General features: G+C 58.4%; 1 protein-coding gene across 1 annotated transcript; it reads right to left on the bottom strand.

Moving 5' to 3' along the window:
• Positions 1-800: 800 nt before the first annotated feature.
• On the bottom strand, positions 801-18,807 carry LOC142025831 (adenylate cyclase type 10-like). Its single transcript, XM_075018510.1, has 25 exons — positions 18,695-18,807; positions 18,488-18,645; positions 18,080-18,184; positions 16,935-16,973; positions 16,140-16,283; positions 15,166-15,371; positions 14,646-14,739; positions 14,240-14,328; positions 13,478-13,669; positions 13,242-13,363; positions 12,528-12,604; positions 12,029-12,218; positions 11,061-11,113; positions 9,466-9,619; positions 8,554-8,746; positions 7,940-8,026; positions 7,171-7,454; positions 6,410-6,546; positions 5,413-5,529; positions 4,127-4,381; positions 3,091-3,429; positions 2,074-2,288; positions 1,588-1,695; positions 1,252-1,430; positions 801-978 (listed from the first exon to the last, which is right to left on the bottom strand). The coding sequence occupies exons 1-25, from the start codon at positions 18,805-18,807 to the stop codon at positions 801-803; spliced, it is 3,828 nt and encodes a 1,275-aa protein (XP_074874611.1).
• Between the last annotated feature and the right edge of the window lie 306 nt (positions 18,808-19,113).

Raw genomic sequence — 19,113 nt, 5'->3', positions numbered from 1 at the left:
TCCTGCCCCCTCTCCTTTTCCATGATGCCTACATCTCATCCCTTTAGGCATAAACAGTTGACCAAGTCTGGGACTAAGAGCAGACCCAGCCGCCCCGAGGCTCCTCTCTGAGAAGGAGCCTAGAAAGCAAGGGGGTCTGCTCTGAACCTCGTGACTCAACGGGAGGGCTCTCCTCATTGTCTTCCCTGAACTGATTCCCAAATAAGCAAGGCCTGTAGTGTATCTTTGGTGATGTATGGTTATCATGTTAGACAGTTTGCCAACCTAGTTTCATGCCAATTTTTGTTGTGCGCATACGAATTCTTGTGGTGAGCATGCCAGTTCTTGTTGTGAGCGAAGAGAAGTTGAGTTTTGTGAGTTAAAGGATCCCTGGTGTTGTTTCACCTTAATCCTGACCTGGGAATCGGCAAACCTGAGTCATTGTCCTGAGAAGTTGGGACGTGACACCCCCCAAACCCCGGGAACCCCTCCCCTTTAGCGGGGGAAAGACAGGGAGCAGCAGGAGCCGGCTGACCGTACGTAGGTGGTGAGGAGCAAGAACAACAGAGAGGGCTAGGGTTGTAGAGGCCTCTGGTTTTAATGTGACCTCAAATCAGAAGCGTCTTCCATCAGGAGCCTGCACCAGGGCCTTCGAGAGAGCTGTAGCCATCACTGATGGAGCCACCACAGTAGCCGCCAACAGAAATGACAAGACAGCGTACCATTCCGTGCCTCAGACAGAAAGAAAGGCCCGACTACAAAGGTCATAATAACGGAGCTGTTTAATGAGGTAACTTCATTGCCACCCTTCTGTTGTAAGTCTATCTGTGGCAGGAGTCTGCTGCCCGGTAGGAGTCCACTGCCCTGTCCGTGTTGGCCTTCATGCGCGCTGCCAGGCGGGAGAACGTCCGTCCACTGGAAGTGCCCTCCAGGCTGAAGAGGTGCTCCAGTAAGGAAAGACAGCAGCTCTGCCGCAGCAGCCAGGCTAGCCTCTTCCTCCTGCCACACGAGAGAAACTGCTTGGCCCAGAGGCTCTAGCTGTGCAGTGCTAAATGGGACAGGGCCGGTGGAAAGCAGGGCGCAAGGAGGGAGGGAGTGTGGGGCTCTGCCGTCCCCTGGTCTACCCGCACGTGGCTCCTTACTGCCTCGGTCCTGCTAAGGCCTATGTGTCAGGTTCAGGGTGGCCTCAAGCCTAGGCAGGTTGGGCCGGGATGCCTGGAACCAGGTGGGAAATGGCTCTTCCTCCCCTGGCTTCTCAGTTCTGCTTCTTACCGGGCCTCCTGCGGAAGGGAGGATGCTCTTCTGGCAACATAAGAGGCACACGGCAACTTTTCCACCTGAGACTTGACAAAGGCTCCAATGGAGGTCCGGGGGAATTGTCTTCCGAGCAGGCTCAAAGCCTCCCTGAGCATTTTCTTTGCCAGCTTCATGCGCCCCATATGCCAGCAGACCTGCAGAGGAAAAGGGAAACATCCTGATATGGACTAGCTGCCCAGGAGACTGCAGGAATCTCCAAGTGGCTGGAGATGCCAGGGATATCCCCTGCAACCGCGGAAGGCATCCAGCTCCGTCCCCCGGGAGATCCCTCCAGACCTGCCCGTCTCTTACCTCCCCTTTGAGGCTGAAGAAGGTGGCCTCTTCAAAGCAGGCTATCACATTTGCCTTCTTCTCTAGTGAGTTCCTCAGGACCTCCGCTTCGTTCAGCTTCATGAGGGCCTTTGCGCAAGCACACAGAGAGCAGGTGAGCGTGGGTGCAGAGCCCATGGCCAGCCTTGTCCTCCCTCATCATTGCCTCTGGCATACGTCTTAAGAGGGCCTGTTTCTCCCCCTGGTGACGCCCGCCCAAACACAGTCACACTGTCTCAGAGCACAGACAGGCACCAGTGATCCTTCAGACTGCCTCCCTGCTAATGCCCCTCGTGCTAAGAGCACAGTGCCTTGTGTCTCTTGCCGCAGAAGAGGCAAACCAGAGGAAAAAGTCAGGGTCTGACCCCAGCATTTCCCTTCCAAGGTCCCGCAAAGGCATGCCCTAGTGCAACGGCCAGGCAGGCAGGCCTCTGTGCACAGTGGGTGCTGGCAAGCAGGGCAACTCACCATGTAGCTGTTGGACACATGCAGGTAGGCAGCCGCAGACTCCAGAAGGTAGTAGAAGGCTCTGGCAGCATCGCCCATCGCCATGTAGTGGCGAGCCAAAGGCACGAGCACCGATTCCACGATGGCTCTGCATTCACATGAGCAGGTACCGCTGTGCTTCCTGTCGGTCTTGCTGGGCAGCTCAGCTGTCTGTTCACTCTTTGCCAGAAACCGTCCTGCCACACTAGTCAGAGGACGGTTCCCAGGAGAAGAAGAGAGCAAAGAATACACAGGCATCACCTGTACTGCTCTTTCTCCCCACAGAGACGGCATCAAAAGCCCTTTGTTCAAAGCAGAGCACGAGGCCATGGGCATGTATGACCCGTACAGGTGCTTGGCAGGTAGGGAGAAAGAGACAAGCTGGGCTTCCTGTCACCTCTTCCCACAGGCAAACCACCCGAGTCCCCGGGGCAGGTTTTCCCCTGCAGATTTTGCAGTGCTACTCTGTAGGAACTGGAAAGCAAAGGCTGCTCCAGTGTAGTGTGATGATCGCTCTGAGCCCACAGGCTTCCTCAAGCACTCCCTCATCTCCACGGCCATCTCCTCCCACCTCCCACCCCACAGAAAGCCTCTTCCCTAAGCTGCAGTCACAACCGGCAGCCAAATGGCGGCGCTTCCTTTGTCTGCTCTGGACACCCTGAGCTCACTGCCTTCCAAAATCATCAAAACCGTGTCTGCTCACCCAAAATCCTCCTCCAGGAAAGCCTGCTGCTGCTGCAGAGCACCTGCAGCATCAGGAAAGAAAACAGGGGGTTAGATACCTCCTCACACACCCCAGGGGAAGAACTACTCTCCCTCTCTCAGCGGGCTGGGGATCGCAAGGGTCCTTGCAAGGGTCCCGACACACTGCAGAAAGTCTGCAGTGGCCATCCTCACCTCCTGGGCTCGTCCCTAGCAGATGTCCTCCCACCCCATCCCCAGCACAGCCCCCCTGGGGTCCTGGAGGGCCCAGGCTGTGAAGCATGGTGCACAGCATACCCTCAGGGGTGTGAGTCCTATCCCTCTTCAGCTGTTCTCCTGCCAGCACCAAGGCCTCCCAGCTGTGAGGGTCGCCCTGCTCAGCAGGGCCCTGACTGCTCCCTCCCTCCTGGGTGCTGGTGACAGCAAAGCGGTGGAAGGCAACAAAGTCCCCTCGGCTGCAGCTCTCGCATTTGTGCGCGTGCCGCTCCAGGAAGGCGGCGCACTTGCGGTGCAAGGCGACCCGCTGTCTCTCGGGCCACAGCTCGTAGGCAGCCTCCCGCAGCAGTGGGACACAGAAGACCAGCACGCCAGACTGCCGCTCCGTGGTCTTCTTGCTCGGAGAGGGTCTCTCCACACCTGCAGGGCAAAGGGCCTTTGCATCAGCCTGAGCTGGGGCCAGGGCTCAGGGCTGTCCCAGCCGGGGCATGAAAGTCATGCCTTGGTGAGCATCCTTAGCAGCAAACCAGCGCTGCTGCTCACCGAGCCTTGCAGGACGAGGCAAAAGGGCCCGCCTTGCCTTGCTGATGCCAGCACAGCCTTGGGGACACAGTGCTCAGCTGTGCTCCAGACAGGAGCTGGGGATGTTGCCGCCAGCCGAAGCAAGCCCCGGCCAGTGCTTTCTCTCCGCTCCTGGCAAGGCAGTCCCCAGCCTCCTGAGCTTCCCCTGCTGCACCACAGGGGAATCAAAGCTGAATAAAAGCCTCTCAAAGGCCCTGGGGCACTTTGGAGGGCATCTTTGATCCGGATGCCGCAGGCAGCTGGGAGAGGATATCGGTGATGGCACATGCCCTCCCGTGCCTGCGCTACAAGCAGCACTTGAAGGCAGAGGAGCAGAGGCACTCGGGACAGCTGGTGGGAGCTTCCCTCCAGCGCAAAGCTAGCGTTCTTTGAGATTGACTTGTAAGATCTTTGAACAAGCCATCCCGAACCGCCATGCCTGCCTGAGCTCCACCCAGCCATTACTGGGGCAGAGGGGGGAAGTGCACCATGCCCTGGCGAGCCCCACCAGGACACAGCTGGGAGCTCCCTTGGCCTCTTCACTGCTACCACTTACCACTCTCTGCCTGCCGAGAGCTGCCTGGCCCCTTGGTAGGATCTCGGACCTCTTCTGGCACCTCTGTGGTCTTCAGCCACTTAAGGATGTTGTCGCTCACCAGCATGTCCAACAAGCAATTCATCTTGTGCCTGATGCCATCAGGAAGGATGTGTGACAGCAGCTGGGTGGTAAACACTGGCCCGATGACAGCTGCAAACTTCAAAACCGTCTGCTTCAGTGGCTTTATCTGGTCCAGCTGGGCCAGCGCAATCTCTGTCAAAAAGAAGCAACACCTCTTTCTCTCTTGCCTGTTCCCCATGCTGAGGCTGGAGAGGCTGGAAAGTCTCAACACATGAAATGGGGTAGACTTTGGCCTCTTCTCCTCGGCACTGCACCTGCTGGGCAACGGCAGCCCAGGGCAGGCGTCTTCAAAATGGCTCCGCACCTGTTGGAATCGCAGGCCACGAGGCCTGGGGAAGAGCGAGATGCTCAAACAAACACTCGCCCACCTGGGGTGAGGAGGGCAGGATCCAGCAGGTACATGCATCCGTGATGCACCCTACCAGATCTGGAGTAGGGTTTTGCCCAACAGCGCACACAGAAAACAGAGAACCTTCCCTACCGCAGAGGTGGACTCAGAGCTCCCCACAACAGCTCTCTTAACTTGGCCAGACAATACTACGCCTTTCGTTTGGTTTTCTTTTTTTGGGGGCGGGGCAGACGGGACAAAACAACGTCATAGCAGGAATGCTTTAGCATGACGTTTCTTCAAGGTTCATACAAACGGCTATGGCTAGAGAGGAGGGACAGTCGTTGACAGCTCCCCCATCCAGCTCACCTGGCTATGGGGGGATTTCCGTGCCAATCCACAGAAAAAACCAATGGATTTGGTTTGGATTAAGTGCCTTGAGAGCGACGTTAGCTGGGGAGCTTAAGAAGAGAATAGCGAGGGCAAAGCTGCGATCGCAGCTGAGTCAGCGGCAAGTCAAAGACTTTTCCCAGCAAAGGATTTGTTTCTGTGAGAAAAGGGAGCCATCCTAGTGTTGCACCAATAGCCTTTTCTCTCCTACCTGCTGCTGGAAAGCAGCCAGCAGGCTCACAGCTGGTCCGCACCCAGGAGGGGAAAATGGCTGCCTGCAACCCCAGGCCTGTTTCTGCTTGCACTGGAGCCACCTTCCCAGCGGAGCCCCCAAGCTGAGCGGGTGACTCTGCAGCACACAAATGCCCAGCCTCCCTCTAGCCCATGCCCCGCGAAGGGGCCCCAGCACAGCCGTGAGCCAGCAGAGCGGCTCTCGGTCCCTCACCTTTCAAGGTGGTGGGCAGCACCGTGTTCTCCGGGTTCACGTCTGGTCTGATGATGCAGACCGTGCCATCGTTCCCCGCACTGGAGCTCGAGGTTGCTGTGAGGGGTGAAGCCTCAACTGCAGAAGCTGGGTGGAGCAAGAGAACACGAATAAGGCAATTTGCAAAGTAACTTGCGGCTTGCAAACGTTTCAAAATTCGCCTGAGATGGGACAAGTCCCACTTCACACGGTCCAGTGCAAGCGCACAGACCTGCACGCGCTGAACGTGGTCATTAAGCACAGCAAAACAGTTCCCACTGCAAGCATTTCTTTGCATAGCCCTCCCAGAACAGACAGGTGTTCTGCCTTCAGACCACCTTTCCCAAACAGCCCCTCAGTCAAAGCTTCTGGCGTGCCTAGGGGGCAACTGAACACCCCGCGACAGAAAGCGGCAGCATTGCTGCCTTCGACAGGGCTACCTCCACAGCCAGGGAAATTGCCAGTGATCATGCAAAATGCAGCATCAGCCCTGGCTGTTCCCAAGGCCACAGCACTCTGGCTGGCATGGCGCTCTCGGTGGCATTGCCGCCGTTTTCTTCCGTTACCAGCACCCTTGTGGGGATTTATGGTTTTGAATTCAAGTTTCCCAAGCCCGTCCCTCAGCCTCAAGCTGGGGTTTGTTCTCAAGTGAGCTGGCGTTGGGCCAGGGTAAATTATGTGCCCATTAGAATGCCTAAGAAACATCAGAAACACATGTGCTCTGGAACCATTTCCCCTGCGTTTTAGCCCCCCAACCCCCGCCCCAAGAATTTAGGCCCCTCCAAGCCACCACAACTCGCTAGCCCCTGCTTTGGCTGTCCCAACAGCAAGGCACGCAGGAGCCCACACCTCCGCCGGACCACGTTCTGCACTGCTGCAAGATCTGACTCTGCCCAGATCCATGGGGGAACGATGGGGCAAGACTGTGCTGCGGAGAATGCGCCACAGCAACTCGCTAGTCAGCAGCAAAGGTGCTTACTGATCAGGCTCTCCCAGTTGTCCTCTGCTTTTTCAGCCCGCCTCCGGGTGCGGAACAAGAGCATCTTGTTGCAAAGAAGGCAGCCCAGCAGCTCCTTGCAGTAATACGGGATCCCCGAGCTTCTTTGGATCAGGAACCTGGACAGGAGCAGACGCGGCAGTGACCACCACAAGAGGAGTAAAGTGAAACACGGTTCAGGTGGGCGGCGAGTCACTTGGGCAATACAGGGTAGCCAGCATCTTTGTCACAGCTGCACCTCGCCTTTGAATGGGACAGTCCTCTGCTGCCTTGGGCTTTTGGGCCCCCCTGAACCTCCAGCCTTCGCTCAAGTCCACGGGAAAAGAATTGCGGCCAACGGCCAAAGCACAGAGCAGCGAGCCCTGCCTTTCCTCTCCTCAGGAGCCTAGATCCTCTCTGGCAGCAGGGCAGGCCTCTGTCCCAGGGAATCTCCCCCACAGCCTGGCCACCTAGACCAAGGCCTTTTCACAGCCCAGCCACACTTGGGCTCGGGACTCTTCCTCCCTTCCTCTCTGTGCAGCCGCGAAGGGCTGACACTTCCCACGCTCTGTGTCTCGGCAGTGGCCCACTCTCAGCTCACGCCTGCCAGGACAAGGCATAACAAGCAACCCACCTCCTAGAGTACTCGCTAGAGTCGGTGATGCTTCTAGTGGCCCTGCGCTCCCTTTCCGGGGGCGCTGATTCCCGTCCGTGGTCTGCATAGGGTCAAGCCCTCAGGAAGAGCTCCCCTGCCTCGAACTTACCTCGCTAGATCCCTGGAGATGCTGTCCACTCCAAGGTTCTGGCAGACCTCCTGCACCACAGCTGCAGGTTTCAGCTCATCCAGATGAAGATAGGTGATTTTCTGGGACATTGTGTTGTCTGCTGCAGCTTTGCAAAAGCCCTCTGTTCTCGCGTAGCCCGGCGCCAAGCTCATGACCATGAAGTAGGAGACATTTCGGAGCACGGGTGACATGATACTCCAGGAGGCAGGGTCGATGAAATGGGCATTGTCGATGACAAAAATGCCAAATTCTCCTCCAATGGTCTGAAAAAAAGCAGGATGTTCCGAGGGCAATCCAGTGGAATCCCAAGTGTCTTGCAGGGGAGGAGACTGAGCCTCTGTCTCTTGAGAGGATGCTCTGAAGTCTCTCCCCAGCCGCTTCCCTGCTCAGAAGCTTACTGACTCTTAATTTCTTTGAGATTTTAAGGTCACACCTAACACCACCTGACCTGCAGAAGGAGGCAGCTTGGGCAAGGGAATGCAGAGGCCATTGCTCCTTGTCCAGGGTACACTTGACGGGAGGAAAGTTATGGGGTGTGTTTGTGGGGCTGTGGGGAGGAGGGGGGAGGTGGGGGTGGGGGGTTTCTCAGGCCCTGAAGCGCGATGGCCCGGGCGTGTGGTCCTCCCATCCACTCACACTGCTGTGGTGCAGAGCCTGCAGCCAGCAGGCTTGTTTTCCTTCTCTGACCCAGGAGGAAGGAAGGCAAGAAGGCAGGAAGGCAGGAAGGCAGGAAGGCAGGAAGGCTCACCTTCTCCAGCACTTTTGCCCAAGTCGAGTGCAACTCCTTTTTTCTTTCAATTCCACGCATCTTGCGAACCTCGTCCGAAACGGGAAACTGGCCAGAAAAGCAGAGTCAGGCAGAAGCATCGCTCCGGGGCGAGGCACATGAACCCACCAAGCAAGACTGCAGAGCAAACTGCCTCTGCTGGCCTCAGCACCTTACCTCTCCCCAGCACAGGTGCAAGGAGCCACAGTGGGGGCTGCACCTGGAGCCCAAAGCAGAGGCCCTCTGCTGAGGGTCACTGGCAGAGCTGGGGCTTGGGGGTGGGCTGAAGAGCTGGTTCTCTGCCTGTAGGAAGCTTGGGCTGGCTGGAGCAGACCACTCGCCCAGCACCAGCCTCTCTCCAATGCCACTTCCAAGGTGCTGAACAAGACACCAGGCACTGCCAGATGCAGCGCAGGACATGAACTCACCCCAGAAAGGGAGCCCCCCAGGGCCCAGGAACGGGAAACCTGTGCTACCACCCCCACGCTTCCCACCCCCGAGGTAAGGCACTCCCAGCAGCACGCCCACACAACATCAGACCCAGAAAAGCTCATGAGAAGGCCTTCTCCAGGGCCAGAGAGGCCTCTTGCTCTCACCTCGACAAGGAAAATGTCATTGAGGAGACAAAAGCTGCTCTCTTCAATTGTCCCTCGGAGCTTTGTCTGCAGCGTGCACTGCCTGGCACCGCACGGTTCGCTGTCCTGGAGGCCCAGGGCCCTGGCCATCAGCGTACGGATGGCACAGAAGGACTGCCTCACGTTGACCTCTAGCAGTTCCATGGCAACTACCCTGCCGTGCAAAAGCAAAGGGGACTGAGATCCCCAACAGCCCAAGCCTTCTAAGACAAAAGGGGTGCAGATGCCCTTGGGGGGGGGCTCTTCAGCCACTCGTCTCAAAGTGCTTCCCAGAGGAGGCCAAGTTTTTCACTCCTCATACAAGAAAGGGCACAGAGGGGCAGTTGCTGCCAAGCCACTGGGAGAGCCGGCTCCAGACTCTTGTGTCTCCACAGCGCCGGCCCAGGTCTTGCTACGTTCCCCCTGCAGAGGAACTCAGGGGGCTAAGGGGCAAGGATGGAGCAAGTGGTGGGTTTGCCTTTGGGCTCCAGACCTTAGCAGCCTGACTCCCAGACCACAGGAAGGCTTTTCTGCCCCAGTGCTCCTTCTGGGAAACAGGCAGACGGCAAGCAGGGCTTCCGAGACAGGCCAGCCTGCTGTCTGTTGCGTCTGGAGTCAGATGAAAAGCATTGGGCTTGGGCTCTTTCCTTCTACCTGTGCCTGGCCCAGAGGTGAAGGAGGAAAGGCCATGGCTCAAGAAGCCACCTCCAACTCCCCAGAGATGTAGAGGCGGGAGCAGAGCATGCAGGTGCTCCTAGGGAGCGTCTCCAGGAGGCCTTCTCGGGAGGCTGCAGTCCAAGGGCCAGGCGCACCGGCAGAGGGGACGGAATGTTCTATGGCTGCCAGGTGATGGGCAGGGGCAGCATCCCAAAGCTAGAGGTCAAAAACCTGCACCTGTGCCCAGCAGCCTGGCCTAAATAGGCCAGTTCGGTAAGTAAGTGGCTCTTTCCGGAGCCCATCGTGCCCTCAAATGCCAGGATGTGCCTTTGTCCTGAGTCCTCATAGGCTTTCAAGCAGCTGCCAAAGAGGTCAATCTCCTTCTCCCGACCTGCGAAGACAAACAAGAAAAACAGCTGCTGGGTGTGCTGAAAAGCAGAGAGATGCCACTTTGGCTGGCGCCCTCCACCGCAGTTCCCTGTCCCGCCACCGCTTCCACCAGCCCGCCTACAGCCAGGCCTCCTTCCTGCCCACTCATCCCAGCTTTTTTACCTCTGCCTTCCTCAGAGCGGCAGCGGGCCCGCCTGCCCCACAGTGCAGCTTCCATGCCTTCTTCCCCGTCCCGCCACCCTCTGCCCTCCCACAGACACAGAGGTTCAGCCAGCCCCACGCAACTCCCCGCAGTGATCCAGCACAAGACTGGAAGAGATGATGCGAGTCGCTGCAGCATCTCCTCGCTGTAGCATGAGCCACAGGGCACTTCCTGGGAGCTGAGGCAGCATCTTCAGGGTCTTTTGGCTGGGCTAGAGTGAATTTTCTTCAGTGATAGCTCCTACGGTGCTATGGTTTGGATTTGTGACCAGACATGGGTGTTGATAACACAACGATGTTTTGGTTATCGCTGAAGAGCGCTTGCACAGCATCAAGGCCTTTACCATTTCTGACGCCGCCCCGCCAGCGAGCAGGCTGGGGGCACACAAGAAGCTGGGAGGGGGCACAGCCACGACAGCTGTCCCCAACTACCCAAAGGCCTACTCCGTACCATATGATGCGGTGCTTGGCAAGACGAGCTGGGGGAAAGAGGGAGGAAGGGGGGACGTTTGGAGTTACGGCGTTTGTCTTCCCAAGTCACCGTTACGCATGATGCAGCCCCGCTTTCCTGGAAATGGCTAGACACCTGCCTGCCCATGGGAAGCAGGGAATGAATGCCTGATTTGGCCTTGCATGCTTGCGCAGCTTTTGCTCTACCTATTAAGCTGTGCGTATCTCAGCCCAGCACTGTTCTCACTTTTACCCTTCCGATTCTCTTCCCCATCCCGCTGGGGGGAGCAAGTGGCTCTGTGGGGCTGAGCTGCCTCCCGGGGTTAACCTGTAACAGGGCCCAAAACCTCCAGCAAGACACCGAGGGATTAAAGGCACCCCGTGGGTCCCGACATTGCCATGTCTACGCCCAGATGCTGCCAAGAAAGGATCTCTGAGGAGTACAAGGGGGAGAACCCACCACCGGAACTCTCCGTCAGACTGGCAGAAGGCAATCGCTTTCCTGATCCCAAAGACCGGGATCAGTTTAGCCCCCAGGCGTGAGCAGCTCCGTAGCTGAAAGGTACCTTCGCACCAGGTCTGGAGCACGGCAAGGCAGCACCAGGCGCCTCACCCTGCTTTCCACCCCACAGAGATCAACCAAGTAGGGGCCGAGAGAGGCCGCACTTCCTTAGGGCCTCTGCAGCAACACCATCCCTGGCAAAAGCTTCTCCCGTCCCAGCGTGGCAGGCACTAAAAGTTACCAAGGGGAAGAAACTGGGCTTCAGAAGAGCAAGGCATTCTCCACCTACCCAGTAAGGGGGCGTACTCTGACCTCTTCTTGGCAAGACCCATGCCAAATATGCTAGAAGCAGGGGAAAAGAAAACACAAGTCAATTAGCTGGCGAGAAGCCAGGGGACACAGAGAAGCAGCCTGGCATGGAGGGGCAGGATGTGCTCCTCGTGCACCTGCTTGTCTTTCGAGCAGCATGTTTTCCCCTGTGTGCACCCCCACCCAAAGTTCAAGCTGCATGCTAGGACAGCTTCAAGCATAAAGAAGCCCAACGGCCACGGCAGGACAGGAGTACGTATCAAGAGTCCACCACCAGAGGCCAAACCAAGAGACACTGGAGACATGTGAAAGGAGCCAGGGTGTGCTGTTGGCTAGCACACGCTGGCCAAGAGAATCAAGTGTCTCGGAAAGGAGGATTGGTGTCACTGAACGGGTTGGGATGCCAAGCACCTAGCACCTTTGGCCTAACTCCTCCTGTAGTTTCCAAGAGATGGCAATGTTAACATTCAAACCCTCATCCAAAGAGAAGGTCAAATCCTGGCCCAGAGGAAAAGCTGAGGTTTCAGCAGGAAGACATGAGGAAGGGTGTCCCCATGGGCCACATTTCCCCATGGGAACCAGGCTGGCCCAAAGCTTCCTGCTCGGAAGCGCCTTGTCCCAAAAACCTCCTTGCGTCAGCATTACCAGGGCATGTGGTGGAGCAAGCACAGCTGAAAGCCATTTGAACAGAGCCTGCAAGGCCAGGTTGTGTCTGCCAAGACAGACAAACCTTCCCCATCCCTGTGGCTTCACTCCCGCTCTCTTAGCAGCAGGAGACAGCAGGGGAGAGAGGCAAAAAGCCTCCCGCACCAGGGCTTCTGACCGTCTCAGCCACACTGAGGGAGGGGAGACCAGCTTGGTCTCTCTCTGCCCAATTCCTCTTTGCTGGCCAAGGCTGCACCCTTGATGCCACAATCCCCTCGTCCAGCCCTCTCGGAGGTCACTCACCTCTTCTTGGTGATCCCCACATATTGATAGACAGTGCCAGGATGACCGACGCCTTTCATCTTTCTCTCCGGCAGCTCCTTGAAGTAGTAAGGGGGCAGCCGAGAGGAGGCATAGGTCACTGCATCACAGGACACCAGCCCAGGGTAGCGCACCATCATCCGGGCTGCCAAATTCACCTTCTGGCCAATAACTGCCAGAGAGAGAGAGAGCGTGCGAGAGCGTGCGTTGACGTACCTGTGCGATCAGCCCCGTGGCGCCCTTCCAGGCCAATGGCTGCCTCACCTCCAGCACAGGCCAACCCCACAGCGGGATCAGCAGAACCCAGGGGAACAAACGGCCACAGAGCCCATTCTCCTGCCACGGGCCAGGACCCGCGCTGCCCGGGCCGCTCCTGACCGGCTGCTGGGAAAGCCCTCTCCCAGCCCGCCTTCCTCTTCCAGAGTGCTATGCTTAAGCAGGCCCACACCAGCCTCCCATGCCTCAGACACATGCCTCCTACCTGTGTATTCATGCCTCAGAGGGTGGCCGGTGACTCCGCAGAACACCATCCCACTGGTAACTGCAACAGACACTGCCCTGGCACACAGGGAAACAGTGCAGCTTCAGCAGCGCCCCAGGCGCAGTCCTGCCCGCCCAGATTCATCCCTTCCCGCATCTCCCCTCGGCGCTAGCCTGGGCCACCTGCCATCCTGTCCTGCCAGCGCGGGTCCTGGGGACGTCGAGAGCTCAGGGGCGCAACGTACCCACGTTGCAAGGGACAAAGGACAGGGGTAGAGCGCATGTGGGATGTTTTGGACACTTCCCCTGAGGCCACATTCCCTGAGCTGCAACCTGCAGAAGGCCACAGCCCTCTCATGAGCAAAGAGGGAGGGAAGAAGGCACCCACGGTGTCACTGCCTGCGATGGCAGCAACCTGAGATCAGGTGGCTGGACCCCATCCCTGCTCAGGGGCCAGTCGCCCAGAAGGGCCTGCCTCTGGCACCAAGGAGCCTCTTGCCCTTGCAAGGGCTCGTTCCAGCACGGTGGCTAGCAGGGTGTGCTTGGCGGGACTCCGCCTGGCTGCCGAGGGCTAAGTCCGGGGCTTGCCTGCCACCTCTCAGGGCACTGCCTCCTTCCTGCCAGGGACAAGGCAGAGCAAGCTAGAAGACACGTCTCTTTCTGGGAAGCCCCCTTGCGCCATCCCAGGCAGCATGCACCCCCAACACACACTCACTCTATTTCCATCAGCATCGTGGAGCAGGAAGTGAAGATCTGAATAGCACTCTGCAAGGCGTGAATGCTCTCGTAGGGCAGCTTTTCTCCACCGAGGCCAAACACACAGAGGAACATGCAGCCCTGCCAAGGACGGATGCAGCACATCTTGCTACAATGCCTAAGAGGGAGCCTCTCCCTCTTGCTCACCGCCCACCCCCTCAGCGTGGGGGGAAGCGATTGCTCCCACACACTCACTTTATCAAACAGGACGATTTTGTTGATTTCGCCTTTGTGAGGACAGAGGATTTCTAGCATCATCCTGCTGGCATCGTGGATGATGGTGCGGATGTCCACCGTGCTGATTCTGGCAGTCAGCCGCAGTTGGACGAAGAGGCTGGTGACTGGCCGTAGCTCAGAGAAGAGGTCCAGCGGCACTCTGTCATCAAGCTGGAAGACAAGAGCACGATGGCTTCACCAGCCTGCTCTCCCGGGGGCTTACTCCCCACACCAGATACCGAGGGAGAGCAGGCATACTGGCAATAGCAGGTACTCCCCGAGGAAGGGCTAAATCCTCCTCTCAGTGCAAATGGCGGGCAGGCTGCCCAGCCTGTGGCAGGCAGATACCGAATCGTTAACGCAAATGACAAAGGAGAGAAAGGTGCTCCGGTACCACCCCATCCTGGGACGGGTATGGACATGAGGGGCGACCCGCAGGGATGCTCTGGGGACTTCAGTGCAACCTCCCCTTTATCCCACCGCCACGACCGCAGCACATCCAGAACCATACCCACAGAAAAGACAGACAGACACAAGTCTGCCTCCCACCACCCGTATCTCTCCGAGGACAACACACGCAATGGTGCAGCACCAGTGCCCCCTGGCTCAGTTTCCCCGCGTTGTCTTCTCAGGGTGCGTTTTCTTCTCTTTGGCTGTTCTCACGAGAACTCCATCTCTGCAACGCACCACTTCCTCTGCCCTCCAAAAAGGCAGCCCCCAGCAGTGGTGGCCTGGACGTACCTTCCCGAGAGCAGCTCCTGATATGTACTTGCTAAGCACGTCGTACGCATTAGCGCCACCGGGCAGGAGAAGAGCAGGTCTCATGGCACCTGAGGAGAGAAAAAGCAGGTGGTTGCTGGGAGGACAGGACTACGAGGTGTTGGAAAGCAGGGGCTGGCACGGGAAACGGGGGAGAAAGAGTCTTCTGCGTTTGCTCATGTTGCCACCTCCAGATGCTCACGGCAGTGCTGTCCCCTGGAGGGAGAAGACAGCAGCAGCCACTGCCCCAGCTGATGCACGCGAGGGCCAAAAGCATGAGTGCTAACCGAAAGGAGGAAGAGGGCGGAGGTGGTTCCTCTCTGGCCCCTGAAGCAGCCAGGCCCCACCTTTCCAGGCAAGCCGCGAACAAGGTGAAGTTGGCACTCACCTTCCCCTTCCAAGCGGTGGCTCCTTGGGTGTTGTACAAGCTTGCGTAAAGCCTCTTGGCATTCTGACCAAGACATCGGATCCATGCCTGTAACCTGGAGACACACGGCGTGAAGGCGCTGCCACTGGCCTCCCCAGGAGTCCCAGGGGACAAAGCCTGCTCTCCACCGTCACTGCCCAGAAAAGGGGAGAACAAGCCCACCTGCCTGGATGGGACAGCAGTGCTTCCTCAGAAGCACCGGCGCTGGGCAGGCATCCCCCAGCTGTCAACAACAGCGCCATGACCCACAGAGGACACTGCTGGTGGGGCCAAAGCCCTCCCGGTGCCTCCCGACCCCTCAAACCAAGCAAGCCCAGCCCACTGTTACCCCTGAGAGGGAAGGACAAGAGCTTCAGCTGCCCACCCACTTCCACAGCTCCAACTCTCTCCACATCCAGCTCCTCAGCCTTCTGACACCTCCCTCCTTCATGTCCAGGTCTGGGTCCTCAAAATGGCTCTACAGGCCATGCCACCCACCTACCTTCACAGCTCTTTTGCCTGCAAGGCGCCTGGTCCTGAGCCGGTGCTGCTCACAGAGCTCCCAGGAGGTGGCCGAGAGGATTACTTCACCTGCATGCGCAAGCTCTTCGGCCTCACAAACTGCATCCAGGGCCTCGCCATAGATCAAGAAGTACTGCCGCCTCCTGCTTCCGACTACCAGGAGGTCCATGGGCCCTGCAGAGATCCCTGGTGAGAGAGACAGGGAGAAGCAGCACTCACACAGGGAAGATTTTGAGCTCTACAGCCCCCAGCATCTCAGCTGTTCAGAACCTAATCTGAAGCCCAGTGGGGAGACTGGTGTTATGGAAGGAAAGGGCATCCTCCATCCTACTCAGGGGCATACTGACACAGGTCCCTGAAACGGGTGTCTAGAAATAGACAGTGTCTTGAGAGTGCCGGGTGTCTTAGCCAGCTGCCTGCCCAGAAGCCCAGCAGCCTGCCCAGAAGCCCAGCAGCCTGCCCAGAAGCCCAGCAGCCTGCCCAGAAGCCCAGCAAACCAGGCGGGCTTGATCACTGCCTGCTCTACTAACGTGCAGGCAGGTTGTAGCTGTCTGCTTGACAACACACACGACAGCCTGCCAAAGCCCTTCCCAGAGCCATGTGCAAAGCAGCTCCCCTTTGCTCTTTGTGAGAGGCAGGGGAGAATCCAGCAGGGCAAAGGATGCAAAGCTGCCCCCACCTGAAAAAATGGGAAGATAACTACCTCCCACAGACATTTGTGCTAAATCAGATATTCGAGGACCCTAATACTTGATCTGACGCCCGCTTTGCCTTTAAGCTTCCTCTGCATCTGCAAATGCGCGCAAACCCAGCAGGCCTGGTCTCCCATCCCCGCCCAGACCACAGCTGGCCCCTTAAATGCTCGCAGGAGATGCTTTCCTTTGGCACTCGCCCCAGGACGGATCCCCCCCATTCCCTGCCAGCGAGAAGCAGCCCGTGCCACAGCGCCCGTACCTATCTTCAGCTGGATCTTCTGACCCACGTGCGTGTCACGATTCCCATACTTCCTCTGGATCTGCCGGCTACATTGCAGCACCAGGCTGATGGTCTTCGCCAGCTCCTGGGGTGGTGCTCTCCACAGCACCAGCACAGCATCCCCTGGGGAAAGTGAGGGAAAGGGAAAGGCTCTGCTGAGACCTGACTCTCCCCGACCTGCGCTCAGTGGCAGGGACAGCAGAAACCGGCCGACGCGCTGAGGAAGATGGGCCTGTGGGAGGGCACCGTCCTGCAGGGCCAAACCCTGGGCACCGGCACACCTCTCCTCTCCCGGGCCAGCCACAGCGGCCGACAGCCGGCAGCGCTGGCACCCCCTGCCCCGAGCGCTCCTCTGCAGCTGCAGCACACCAGGGCCGCCTCCTCCCCTCGCAGCCTGGCAGCCCGAGCTCCGCCATCACCAGGGCCTCCCTGCCCCTCACCACCACCCCGACACACACCTTTGGCTGTGCTTTCTAGGGGGTCTCCTCCTCTCAGTGCTTCCTTGCCCCCCCACCCCCAGCCCAGGGGCCTACCAGCAGGGGCAGAATGAGGGAGGCCACAGCCCTTGCCAAAGCCAAACCGGAGGCAGGCAGGCCCAGGGAGAAAGAGAAGCCTGGAGAAAGGGCACTGCACGGGGGGGGGGCGTGAGTGGCCAGGAAGCTGGCTCAAGGTGCTGCACAGAGCCTCTTGAGAAGGAGAGCACAGCAAATGGCTGCCACAACAGCTAAATGCTGCAGGTCAGCACACGTGGGCATCGTCGTCCTAAGTACATACCAGCAAACTTCAAGATGTCTCCTCCAAAAGTCAGCACCTCTGCAGACAGAGAGAAGGAAAGGAAGAGTCATGTGGACACCTTCTTCCAGAAGCCACAGAGCAAGCCCCTCTGCCCCGAGAGGAGCACCCACGTGAGGGTGCACCGTGGGGCACAGCCCAGGAAAGCACCACTCTGGCCTGCCTCCCGGGCTCACAGGGGCCACAGCCCTGCTATGTGCACAGCAGGCACGGAGGCAGGCCTGCGAGCTGCCACCAGATCTCAGAAAGGTGGAGGCTGGAAGGGACCTCTGGGGTCCATCTGGTCCAACCCTGCTGCTCAAGCAGGGCTGCACAGAGCCAGCTGCCCAGGACAGTGGCTAGATCATTTTTTAATAGCTCCAAGGAGGGAGACTCCACAAGCTGCCTGGGCAACCTGGGCCAGCGCTCAGTCACCCTCACAGTCAAAAAGCCTTTCTTGACGTACAGAGGGAACGTCCTGTGTTTCAGTACGTGCCTGGGGCGTGGCCTCTGCTCCTGACACTGGGCAGCACTGCAAAGAGCCTGGCTCTGTCCTCGTTGCACCCTCCCTTCAGGTTTTAGACACATTACTAAGATCACCCCCCAAGCCAGTCCCAGCTCTCTCAGCCTTTCCTCATCGGAGAGATGCTCCAGACCCTTCATCATCTTTGAGGACTCTCTTGCTTTGCTCTACAGGGGCTGCCAAAGAGGTGGCCACAATGTGCTCACGGTCAGCTTAGAAGGGTCAAGAAGTCCCCTGTGAAAAGGGGCCCGTGAGGGTGTCACAGACACACACAGACACACATATATCAGCGCCAGCATCCTCAGGTCACTCGTGCCCTGGCACTTGCTGGATGCCCCCAGCCTGCTCTGGGCACTAATGCATCACTGAGCCAGGTGTTCACGCCAGAAGCACAGAGGAAGCTGCTGAGAAAGCGGGTGCCTCCTCAGCCACAGGGGGGAGCAGAAAGCACCTGCGCCCGCCTTGACTCACCAGGAGACCCTGGCTGCTCTTGCTGTTCCTGCAGGCCACAGAAAGCCCCAGCCCTTGCAAGGAGGCAGGACCAGGCTGCCCAGCATGTCTACCTCCACCCTCCACGAGCAGCCTCATGGCCCGATGCCAGACAGTCCCGCAGCACGGCTCTTACCCTCCAAAATGTCACACAGGTAGGAATTGAGGGTTTGCGCCAGCTCATCAGTGCCTCTGTCTGGGCCGGCCCTCTGGATGAATTTCTCTGTCAAAGCAGTGAAACCTGTAACAGGGACACCCAGAAGTCAGGAAATGCCCACGTGGGACAAAGGACCTGGCAGCCAGTTCCATGCTGCCCGGCCCGAGAACCTGTAGGTCACACCTTCCCACGCGCTGGCTCAGTGCTGGTGGTGGCAGTGGTTCACCGCCCAACATAACCCGTCCCCCTCTCTTTGGGCATCCCAGCAGAAGACCTCAGCAGTGACAAGGTGGCCACTCTGTCTGAGGAGCCCGGGCAGGGCTCCAAAGGGCCTAGCGTGTCCCAAAAAGGCTCGTGTCCGTGGCTGCTCCTCCCTGCTCACCCCACCTGAAATATCCGCAAAGAGCAGCACTCCTTGGACAGCCTGAACGGGACCGATAATCTTGAGGTAGTCCTCAGCAATGAGACTGGGGAGAAAAGCTGCTGCTTTCTCCAGCTGTGAGTGGTAACGGTTCCTCTCCCAGGCAGAAGCCATCATCAGCGCCCTGTGGCACACGGGAGAAGATGGCCGTGCCCAGCTGGGAGGACGAGGACCTCACCACACAGTGCGAGTTGCACAGTGAGCCCGGGGCCTCTGTGCGGGACTGGCCCTCTGCCCTCATGGTGGTGGTCACAATCACCTGGCAGTGACCTCCTCCGTAGGTCATCGCTTACCCATCGTCTGTCCTCAAGCAGCACAATCAGCTAACAGTGACATCCTCTGTATGTCATCGCCTGCTGAGCAGCTGCCGCCGTGACCCAGTCTCCCTCCTGGATGCTGAGCCAATGACTCGGAGGCAGCCAGCGCCACCCCACTTCTTGGAGGACAGTGCCGAAGGGAGGCTCGTGCAGCGACCCGACGCTGAATTTGCAGCTACCTAACTAAGGCCTTGCACCCTAAGAATGGGTCTTTGGAGGCTCCAAATGAGGCTTCATACCCTAAACGAGGAGCTTGGCCCCCAAAATGAGGCTTT

Source organism: Buteo buteo, chromosome 30 (genome assembly GCF_964188355.1).
Source record: "Buteo buteo chromosome 30, bButBut1.hap1.1, whole genome shotgun sequence".
NCBI lineage: Eukaryota > Metazoa > Chordata > Aves > Accipitriformes > Accipitridae > Buteo > Buteo buteo.
This window is presented reverse-complemented; position numbering and strand designations above follow the sequence as displayed.

What these genes read in the sequence shown, in the direction of transcription:
- LOC142025831 (XM_075018510.1), bottom strand. Translation starts at nt 18,807, where the DNA reads ATGACCTACGGAGGAGGTCACTGCCAGGTGATTGTGACCACCACCATG. An exon ending in TCTGAGGCATGAATACACAG is followed by an intron (nt 12,219 to 12,527) that starts GTAGGAGGCATG and finishes TCTCTCTGGCAG; the next exon opens with TTATTGGCCAGAAGGTGAAT. An exon ending in CTCTCGGCAGGCAGAGAGTG is followed by an intron (nt 3,430 to 4,126) that starts GTAAGTGGTAGC and finishes TTTGCCCTGCAG; the next exon opens with GTGTGGAGAGACCCTCTCCG.